Source organism: Pecten maximus, chromosome 6, assembly GCF_902652985.1.
Source record: "Pecten maximus chromosome 6, xPecMax1.1, whole genome shotgun sequence".
NCBI classification, from domain to species: Eukaryota; Metazoa; Mollusca; class Bivalvia; order Pectinida; family Pectinidae; genus Pecten; species Pecten maximus.
This window is the reverse complement of record NC_047020.1, coordinates 14,044,206-14,055,991: the sequence shown is the minus strand read 5'-3', so window position 1 is coordinate 14,055,991 and position 11,786 is coordinate 14,044,206. Positions and strand designations below refer to the sequence as shown.

General features: G+C 38.2%; 1 protein-coding gene across 1 annotated transcript; it reads left to right on the top strand.

Annotated features, from left to right (window-relative positions):
* The first annotated feature begins 1,660 nt into the window (after positions 1 to 1,660).
* LOC117330050 lies at positions 1,661 to 5,164 on the top strand. The gene is made up of 3 exons (XM_033888270.1): positions 1,661 to 1,861; positions 3,190 to 3,240; positions 3,583 to 5,164. The coding sequence occupies exons 1-3, from the start codon at positions 1,661 to 1,663 to the stop codon at positions 4,684 to 4,686; spliced, it is 1,356 nt and encodes a 451-aa protein (XP_033744161.1). The 3' UTR covers positions 4,687 to 5,164.
* Positions 5,165 to 11,786: the final 6,622 nt, after the last annotated feature.

Here is an 11,786-nt window from a genome sequence, read left to right as displayed (position 1 = left end):
AAACTGACACACAAACCAGCGACCGGGTCAAATGTCCCGATACATTTAAACTGTGGTATTCCATTTAATAAAGCAAACACAATAATTAAAAGATATTTCTAATAAAAGCTTCACACAAAGTGGCGTAAATTTACACGCTTTTAGCGTTTGAATAAAATAATGAGTAAATAAATTAGGCCACTTATATTTTTCCGGATTTAATATCTGGGGCGATTCAGTATGTTGTACAAACAAAACTCCATCTAAAAATAGCGAGGACAAACTGGCACTATCGGTAATCTTTCGAAGTCCATATTTACTCGTCAATCTTTCCCATCACTTCAATACTTCTACCTTCTACGTCGAATATTTGAATCCAAGGTAACTTGGCGTATTACCGGCAATTTGCAGTGTTGTGTATTAATTACACAATCGGAACCGAAGTGAAGTTACTATATAGGTCAACCCTACGATAACATACAGTAATGTAATTTCTTTCGTTTGACTAGGCGGAATAAGAACGAAATTAATTTCTCCTATAGTAGAGCGGGCCGCTAGGTGGCGCTATATGCTACCTGCGAAGCACGTGCGTGTTCGCGGTTGTGTCATTCTGGCGACGACCTTTTAGGCGTATACACGGTCAGCTTTCGTTAAAATTCATTCATGGCGGATACTGAGGAGCTACAGAGACAAGACCACGTTAGTCTTTCAGATATTTGGAATGCTGTAAAAGAGCAAGGGAACAATATTAACATTATAAATAACAGTTTGCGTCATGAGATAGGTGAGCTCAAAGCCGAAGTGAAAGGTTCTGCTGTAAACGTGGCAACACAGGTGAAAAAGTTAAAGGTAGAAAATTCATTCAAGTGGAAATTTGAGGGTAACAAGGTCCAGCACGGATTTAATTCGGAACTTTCCGAAGACATTGGTCAGTTAAGTTGGGCGCTTGACAACAACAAAGAAGACTACGCACGCGAGTTGTTGACTAGTCTGCAAGATAAAATTTCAAAAAGGAACAAACATATCAAAATTGCTGACTCTAGTGATGGAGGTTGGGAAACAGTTAGGCAATATGAAAACAATCCCATTGCCAGTGATTCCGACGACGAGGGAAAAATCAACAGAGCAGAAAACCGAGCTATTAAAAAGAAGAAAGGGAAAATACAAGGAAAGAAGTCTACGGGCTTTGGCAAGTCCAGCGGCGCTGTGGGCATGCGTGGTAATTTTCCTAATTTCCAGCAGCCCTTTCGTGGACCCCAAGGCCAAGAGCCTTGGTTCAGTGCACGTGGAGTCCCTATGTTCCAGTTCGGCGGTACAGGCGGCGGCACACACGCGCACGCATACGGACAACGACGAGGCCGGTCATCGGGAGCATGCTACGGCTGTGGATCTTTCCAGCATTGGAGGAACGAGTGTCCTAATCAAGGAAAAGGTGTACCAGCCATCGGGAAAGAATGAACTGTTGAAAGATGAGTATAATGACATTTTCCTTACTGACGATTATTACGAATATGAGTTGGGTCAAGTCAATATAAGAGTAAAGGGGCGTTTGTGTGATCGTTTAGAGTTCTGGAAGAGCATTGGTTGTAGCGATTTTATTCTTGACACTATAAATATCGGGTATAAGATACCTTTTTATTCAACCCCTACTTCTGTATTCTTACGTAATAATCGGTCAGCTATGGAGCATGCGAGTTTCGTTGAGGAAGCCATTGGAGATTTGATAGCTAGGGACCTTGTAGTCGTTTGTAAGGAAATGCCCTACGTTGTCAACCCCTTAACGGTTTCTGTTCAGAGTAATGGAAAGAAACGTCTCATTTTAGATTTAAGGCATGTAAACCATCATTTATGGAAGACCAGTGTGAAGTTTGAGGATATCAGGGTAGCCATGCAATTCATCAAGAAAGATAGTTTTCGCTTTAAGTTTGATATTCATTCCGCATACCATCATGTTGATATTTTTGAGCCCCATACAAAATGTTTAGGGTTTTCCTGGCGTTTGGGGGGCAGGGTGCAATTTTTTAAATTCAAAGTACTTCCGTTTGGTCTTAGCTCGGCTTGTTACATTTTCACAAAGCTAACCAGGCCTTTGATTAGGAAGTGGAGATCCGAGGGCAAAGAAATACTTATGTATTTAGATGATGGGTTAGGTACTCATAGAGATGAGAAAGTGTGTGCTTCTATATCCAGTCAGGTCAAGAATGATTTGATTTTGAGCGGGTTTGTGCCGAAACCAGAGAAGTCTACTTGGTTGCCTGTCAGACAATTAGTTTTCCTCGGGAATTATATTGACACTGTTTTGGGTATTTTAAAAGTTCCCGATGTCAGATTGACAAAGTTACGTTCAAGTATTTCAGGGGTAATAACAGATATAGAGGAGAGAGGAGTTGTGAGGGTTAAAAAGGTGTCTTCTGTTGTTGGACAGATCATTTCTATGTCATATATCTTGGGTAACGTTGTCTACATAATGACAAAATGGTTGAGTATAGACGTGGCTTTGTCCCCTTCGTGGAACGCCGACATAGTGTTGTCGGGTCAAAGCGTTGAACAACTCAAGTTTTGGGACAAATCTGTTAGCGAAATTAATGGGAAAAAGTTCATTAATGATAATTCCTGTCAATCTATTGTTTTTAGCGACGCGGGTCATACAGGATACGGCGGGTACGTCATGAATACCCCTATGGGTACTTCACACGGTATGTAGTCCGAGGTTGAAGCCGGTAGGAGTTCTACTTGGCGAGAACTGTCCACTGTGGACAGGGTCATGACGTCATTTGTGTACGTCTTTCAGGGTAGACGGGTCAGATGGTACACGGACAATAAGAATGTTGTATCTATTGTAAACAAGGGCAGCATGAGGGCCGACTTGCAGAAGGTTGCATTATCTATATTTTACACCTGTTTAAGAAATTGTATATCAATTGATATCGAGTGGGTTCCGAGAAACGAGAATGAAAAGGCAGATTTCATAAGTCGTATTGTCGATTGTGATGATTGGGGTGTTTCCAGTGATATTTTTCAGTTTTTTGATTCCCTTTGGGGACCCCACGAGATAGACTGGTTCGCCAGCGATAACAATAACAAGTTACCTGTGTATTTTTCAAGGTATTGGAATGTGGGGTCATCCGGTATGGATGCGTTTACAGCCGATTGGCAAGGTGTAAACGGGTGGTATGTTCCACCAGTATGCATAGTGCATCGTGTCCTTAGTTATATGCAGCAGTGTGGCGCATATGGGACCATGGTGGTACCTCTTTGGAGGTCAGCCAGTTTTTGGCCATTTTTATGTCCAAGTGGTGGTGGCTTTATACCAGAGGTGGTGGAATTTATATACTTACCCACTAACAAAGGATCCTAAGGGAATAAGTCTGTTCGGAAGGATTGATCTTCCTTTCAAGATGATTGCTCTGAGGTTAAATTTTAACAATGCTAAATGTATTAACCTATAACTGTTTACGATGGTCGTACTCCATACTAGTACGTGAAATCCTGGTGGTGGTTTTTTGATAGGGGCGTTTTGGATGTGACACTATATGTATATAAGCAACTTACTGCTTACATTTTAATTTAGTATTTTTGTTTTGTTTAAACATATTTTCGCAGGCTTTCAAGCGGGAAATAGCAGAGCTGCCTGGGGCCTTAGTCGGATACGTCAGTCTCCTCCCTCAACTTTTGGCCGAAAGTAAAGCCAGTAGCACAACGAAAGGGTATTACCAGGGATTCGTACGTTGGAAGGACTGGGCCTTGAAAAAAGGGTTATCTGAGGTGGAGTGTTTTCCGGCTAGGGCCATCCATGTTGCTCTCTATCTCGCGTGTTTAGTCCAGCATAATGCGACGTCAAGCCCGGTTATACAAGCCTATTATAGTTTAAAATGGGCGCATTCTATCATTGGGAGGGATTCTCCCACTGATTCATTATTAGTGAGGAACATTCTCGAGGGAGCAAAGAGGCGTTTGTCTACACCGAGGAATAGGAAGGACCCTATTACTCCAGAACTGTTAGAATCTATGTATTCTGCGAATTACAGTGACAAAGATTTATTTTCGCAGCGTACAATTTGTGGTTGCTTGATAGCCTATGCAGGTTTTTTACGCGTATCAGAATTACTTAGCATACGTATGTGCGACATTGAATTTTCTGAAAGTCATATGACTATTTCAATTCGTCAGAGCAAGACTGATATTTATAGGGACGGTGACCATGTTGTAAAAGCTAGGACGTATACTAAGTTATGTCCGGTATCCAATCTGGAGAGGTATATTGATATCGCGGAGTTAATACTTGGTTCAGATCGCTATGTTTTTCGATCTATTACTAAGACCAGCAATGGTTTCATTTTGCGCGATGAGAACAAACCTCTGTCATATACGCGGATGCGCGAGTTATTTATTCAAGTGTTCTCTCCTTTCGTATCTGATATCAGTAAATATGGTTTACACAGTTTACGGTCCGGCGGAGCAACAAGCGCGGCTAATTTAACAGTGGCAGACAGAATATTTAAGAGGCACGGCAGATGGAAATCGGAGAATGCGAAAGACTGTTATGTAAAGGATTCCCTTGAGGAGAGATTGTTAGTTTCCAGGAATTTAGGTATACGACAGTACGCGGGTTGGTCGCCCCGTTTGCAATTTATTCAAGTGTTTGTGTGTTTTCTGGCATTAGGCACGAACAGAGATTGTAGGAGAAATGTAATTTCTTTCGTTTGACTAGGCGGAATAAGAACGAAATTAATTTCTCCTATAGTAGAGCGGACCGCTAGGTGGCGCTATATGCTACCTGCGAAGCACGTGCGTGTTCGTGGTTGTGTCATTCAGGCGACGACCTTTTAGGCGTATACACGGTCAGCTTTCGTTAAAATTTTCGATACAAATTTTGTTTTGTTGTTAAATCTGCTTTTATTGCAGAAAGGTTTATTGGATTAGCACACAACGTCGCGGGCGTGACAGTTCGTGACTGTCTTCAGAAATACATTTTTGTGTATATACACAATGTAGGTAGTGTACATACATTGCCTACCGACAGTCTGTGCGATGTTGAGTGCTTTCATGGTCATCGTATTTTTTGTAGGGGTATTTTGATGGAAATAATATAACTTGTTTTGGCTGTGTACATCGTTAGTGTAAAAGTTTGCATTGTGAAATGTATGTATTTCATGGCAATTAATAAACTAGTACGCGGGTCGGTCGCCCCGTTTGCAATTTATTCAAGTGTTTGTGTGTTTTCTGGCATTAGGCACGAACAGAGATTGTAGGAGAACAGTATGGCTACAGCAGGTTAGCTTTTAGCTTCGAAATAAACATGTAAACACACAAAAATATACTATAAGAAGGAAATGATGTAATACTGATATGATTATGACTAATTTATAGGAACCGCATTAACTAAAGTAATGCTTTCACATCTTCCGTTCAGCAGATGCAAAATTAGTGTGTACTATAATATTGTTCAGAGAGCCCGGTAGAGGGCAGTACCTGTCTTTTTACCGCTGCCATTTCCGGTTTTCATATCAATCCCTATGACTCGGGGTTACCCCTGTGTCAAAAACGGAGAGAAATGAACTAAGAATCGTTTTCAAAAGCCGCCATTTAAATGCTGTTCAGTGAACACCCATATGTATTTATAATGCTGTAAACCATGTACTATGCTTCATTCTCCCATTCCTAAAACAATACAGGATGTATTGTTTACAATGTAGTAATACCAGTTGATTAGAATTTAGTCATATAATATTTTTACCAATGAAAAACCAAGACGAAATTCTACATCAAAGTTGATTAAAGATAAGAAATATATGAATAAATGGTAGGTGAATTGTACAGGGGCGATACGAACAGGTGAATTGTACAGGGGAAATACGAACTGGTGAATTGTACAGGGGAAATACGAACTGGTGAATTGTACAGGGGAAATACGAACTGGTAAATTGTACAGGGGTTATACCAATAGGTAAATTGTACAGGGGAAATACGAACAGGTGAATTGTACAGGGGAAATACGAACTGGTGAATTGTACAGGGGTTATACCAATAGGTAAATTGTACAGGGGAAATACGAACTGGTGAATTGTACAGAGGAAATACGAACTGGTGAATTGTACAGGGGTTATACCAATAGGTAAATTTTACAGGGGAAATACGAACTGGTGAATTGTACAGGGGAAATACGAACTGGTAAATTGTACAGGGGAAATACGAACTGGTAAATTGTACAGGGGTTATACCAATAGGTAAATTGTACAGGGAAAATACGAACAGGTGAATTGTACAGGGGAAATACGAACTGGTGAATTGTACAGGGGTTATACCAATAGGTAAATTGTACAGGGGAAATACGAACTGGTGAATTGTACAGAGGAAATACGAACTGGTGAATTGTACAGGGGTTATACCAATAGGTAAATTGTACAGGGGAAATACGAACTGGTGAATTGTACAGGGGCAATACGAACTGGTGAATTGTACAGGGGAAATACGAACTGGTGAATTGTACAGGGGAAATACGAACTGGTGAATTGTACAGGGGCAATACGAACTGGTGAATTGTACAGGGGAAATACGAACTGGTGAATTGTACAGGGGAAATACGAACTGGTAAATTGTACAGGGGAAATACGAACTGGTAAATTGTACAGGGGAAATACGAACTGGTAAATTGTACAGGGGTGATACCAATAGGTAAATTGTACAGGGGTGATACGAACTGGTGAATTGTACAGGGGCAATACGAACTGGTGAATTGTACAGGGGAAATACGAACTGGTGAATTGTACAGGGGAAATACGAACTGGTGAATTGTACAGGGGCAATACGAACTGGTAAATTGTACAGGGGAAATACGAACTGGTGAATTGTACAGGGGAAATACGAACTGGTAAATTGTACAGGGGAAATACGAACTGGTAAATTGTACAGGGGAAATACGAACTGGTGAATTGTACAGGGGAAATACGAACTGGTGAATTGTACAGGGGTTATACCAATAGGTAAATTGTACAGGGGTGATACGAACTGGTGAATTGTACAGGGGTGATACCAATAGGTAAATTGTACAGGGGTGATACCAATAGGTAAATTGTACAGGGGTGATACGAACTGGTGAATTGTACAGGGGTTATACCAATAGGTGAATTGTACAGGGGCAATACGAACTGGTGAATTGTACAGGGAAATACGAACTGGTGAATTGTACAGGGAAATACGAACTGGTGAATTGTACAGGGGCAATACGAACTTGTGAATTGTACAGGGGCAATACGAACTGGTGAATTGTACAGGGGCAATACGAACTGGTGAATTGTACAGGGGCAATACGAACTGGTGAATTGTACAGGGGCAATACGAACTGGTACCCGATAAGGGTAAGTGTCCTCTGTGCCATCGATGGCACTCGCCATGAAAATTAAGCTGAAACCCAGGAAATATGACTTTCTCAAAACAAGAACCGGAAGTTGTGACAATGAACCATCGAGCACATCAACGACCATGATCATATCAGTACTCACACAGGGAAATATGGCTATTCCCAATGACATTTCGATCATACAACATTCACAAGTTTTCACTAATCTCTCAAAACATTGTGATTTTACCAGTCGATATCTATCTCTGAAATCCTGTCTCAAATTGTCTATATATGACTGAGAACATTATAATCTATACCCACACAACATAATACAGTACAGCGTAATATAACCCAATATATAATATAACTATATGTCGAGTAGTTAAGACAACAGACGGTAAACACATCCACAATATAACACCTAGCAAGTCACAATAAAGATACGTATGTACTTCAAAAATGTGACCATGTAACATTTTAAACAGAAATGAATATTTAAGATAAGGTATACGCGTTAAATGTACTATTTTTGTACAGTTGAAGATATTAAAACAAATAAAAAAGGACATCAGATTTACCTTGATTGTGTAAAGCTGGCATGTTTGTCACCTCTATTGATTGCACTATGCATGGCACAGGCACATTTGTACATTACGTAATAAACTAAAAACATGGGTGCGCTAGTGGGCTTGTCGAACAGGTATACAAATCTTATTGGACCAATCCGGTACATCCGGAAGGATCTATTTAATAATAGTATATGCTTTTAACATACAACACACTGTCTAATATAAAAGGATTGTACGTCTCAGCCTGCCTTTCATGTAAAGTGTTTATCAATGCACCCTACTCAACGGTATTTACTATGTAAACATATATTATGACAGAATAAGTATTCAGATTTGTTTTGATAATAATTTCACTATTCAATATATTTTACTTGATTGTATTGATGATTTGTTTACCTATATATATTCTAAACCAATCTTCAATGTATTTTTAATGTGTTTTGTTTTTACAATATTTTATGTGATATCTGTATGGTCACTTCGATTTACATAATATTACATGACGTTACATGCCGTTTGTTAGTTAATCACAGAAAGGAACATTACTTTACGTAAAGAGATAACATTACCAAACACGAGTGAAATATATTTGGTATTACTGAAGATACTGTTATTCTGTTTATTACATTTTATAGCAAAATATACAGCTCAATCTCTCCCAGAATTCATTGCGGTCACCTGTCATCGGCTCACAAATGTACGCCAAATCGTGACGTTATGCATTCTATCTTGCACTACGACGTCATATAACATGCCGGAGTGTTCTGATTGTCAAATAAAAAAGTGATATTTTTCACTTGTGAAATATCAGAAAATATAGAATGAATAATATTACTTCTCCCAAAACCTGTACATATTCATTTAAACTACATAAGCTAGATCCTATATTTAATCTAAAATAAATATCAATAAAAAACAAAAAATAACAATATTCCAAATTCACGCATCTTCGCTTACAAGGTTTACACTTGTACGCTAAACTTCATTTCAAGTGAAATAGATCTTATCGTAGTGTAACCCTTGGTTATCGAATGTTATCTACACGTGGTCAAACCCATTGTTTTCTGATTAATTAACTATAATTATGACAAAAAAATTTCTACCGTTGTTTGTGAAGACAGTGTTTGTGTTAAGCAGATTTAAGTGATTTAACATGCGTGATTAATATAAGTTGATATAACTTGTTTCGTAATTGTTGTAAACTACATAAAGTTTATATTTAACTTTACATGTAAAATTTGGGTAGCCATGGTAATGGTGTACCTGTATCTATCAACTGTATGATGTTTTTGCCTTTTGCCGTGGCTTAATAAAATATATGAATGACTATATCAAGTAATTGATTTTGTTTTCGATGGTTTATCATATTCTATCATTGACTTGCTTTTCAGCAGTACAGACAAAGTATTTTTTTTAATATAAACTCCTGACTTGATTTGTATTAACTACATTGAATCATAACAAAATACTTAATCATGTTCTTCAATTCTGTCTACAGGTCTAATATTTACCGTTAGCTTTTTATTCTCTTGAAGAAAAGAATTCAAATTCATGCGTCACTTATCACTTTGGACTGTTAACAAAAGAAACTACAACTTAATACGACGAAGACTCGTCATTGTGTATTTATAGATAATTTTACGTTGCATTACAAATGGGTAAACCAGTTAGTAAGTCCACATCTTCGATAAGGGTAATTGTAGTGTAAAAAATGTTGGTTTTAAATCTGTTCTTTGACTGATTATTTAAGAAATAATTAACGATGATTCGTGTATTGTTGCAGGATATACAACGAGGACGAGGATATGTTGCAATTAAATTAATAACGAAGGCCGCAGGCCTGAGTTATTAATTAAAATTGCAAAATATCCGAGTCCGAGTTGCATATCCTGCAACAATACACGAGTCAAAGTTGATTATTTCTATTCTACCATGTACTGTTTAGTTCTGAGATCGACCTCTTTCTAATAGAAAAACAGCAAAGAAACCCCGGGAAAACCTTGTAATTTATTTCTTGAGTATTGCATTATTTGTTGATGAAATATACATTTCTTTACATACACTACCGTACTACGATCAAGAGCATCTATCATATGGCATTGATTTTGAAAATTAAAAAAGGGATAAAAAAAAGAAAAGAAAAAACAAGGAAGGGGCCTCGTAGAATTCGAACTCGCGTCGTGATAAAAATTGAACGAAAGACTAACCCATTAGCCCACTCGGCTATAGTAACCTTACATAAAGTGTGTGAATATTAGATATATAAAATTGTAACAGCCTTGACTCACGGGCGTGTATTATTGGCACGAGCGTGTATTATTGGAAAATAATACATGGTTTTAAACCAATCAAAACTGGCGTTGCATAGCAAACATGGTAGAATAGTTCTTTTAAAGCACCTTTTAAAAATCTACATACCACGGTATACATATTTTGATATCGTATTTTTCTTCTGATTTCAAAATTTGTTGTATCAAATTTGTGTTATAATATTGAGATTAAGCCAGGTACAGTAAAAAAATATATAGAACATATAAAGAACCTGACTTTGATAGAATGAAGAATGCATTATTTAATAGTTTTAATTTGTCCTCAAAATATGAGTCTAATGCTTTTGATAACACTATAGTCACGTTATCAATATTTTCATTCCCACAAAAGTGTCTATTCAACCAAGGGATAAATCATAAATAAATAACACAATAAGGCTAAAAATGAATCAACGAAAAAAAATTCATCGAAAAGCTAGATTAATAAACAATCCTCACTATTGGGGACGATTTTGAACCCTACTGAATGAAGCTATTATCCATGACTGACTGATCGACTGATTAATTTTGTTTACATGTCCGGCGATGGCCATGGTCATTTTCGACCAATATATGGAACTTTAAGACGGCTGGGGTATGTGAAATTTTAGAATTTCTAGGGTTAAAATCACGTGGTGAATGAACACGCAGTGCAGATAAAGTGTGACACATGACATCGGATGGTAAATTGCATGTTGTCGCAAAAGAGAATTAAGTTCTCTTATTGTGTACCAACAGTGAATGGGGAGTCACATGCATAACATAAAGGTGGCGAATTTATATGTAAGACAGGAATGTTCAGTGCGAAGTCGAGTGAAGACCACTTCCGCCCTGCAACATTTTCGTTGTGGAGGGCATAAACCAATATTTCACTTGATTTTGAATATGTTATTGTTTGTTTCAAGGTACCATCGATCGCTGTTGACTGTGGTCATGCATCACAGATTGAATTGACGATTTGATGTATATATGTGGACATGTTATTGTTGTGGGATGCTTGGTAAAAGCATTCTTGGCTGCAGTGTCGGCACTCTCATTTCCTCTGATACCGACATGCCCCGGAAATCAGAGAAGAGTTAGTTGACATTTCATTTTGTGGATCCTGTTTTGGATCATAAGATTTTGAGGTAAAAGGATTTCAGATTTTGAAGAACAGACATACAAATCTCAGCATATAACTGCTTTTCTGTTGATGCATTTGCCAATTTAGTCAGAGCTAAAACATTCGCAGACGCCCATGTAGAAAGATTGAAACAACCGTCTGGGAGTCAAAAGAACGTTGATAAGTTGTACAGGAGCAGGTTGCTCCAACTCGTTCACCATCCTTCGGTCCGTCAGTGTAGAGTATGGAATATGCATCGAAGTGGGTAAGGGTTTTAGAAGACAAAAAAACTACTTTGTATTATTCTGGAAGAGCGGAGGAGTTTTCTTGATTATGCAACGAGAGATTAATGTTTTGAGGTTGCAATTGTCCAGTGAGGTATGCTAAATATTTCAATGGGTGAGATGTCAAAAAGTCGATATTCAGATTAAGATGGAATGTCGTCTGGACCTGGCGAGGTGATATGAGTTTTCAGATATCGATTT

Coding starts and splice junctions, on each gene's coding strand:
- LOC117330050 (XM_033888270.1), top strand. CDS start 1,661: ATGGAGCATGCGAGTTTCGTTGAGGAAGCCATTGGAGATTTGATAGCT. Junction 1,862..3,189: donor TGAAGTTTGAGGATATCAGG/GTAGCCATGCAA, acceptor TCGTGTCCTTAG/TTATATGCAGCAGTGTGGCG. Junction 3,241..3,582: donor ATGGTGGTACCTCTTTGGAG/GTCAGCCAGTTT, acceptor ATATTTTCGCAG/GCTTTCAAGCGGGAAATAGC.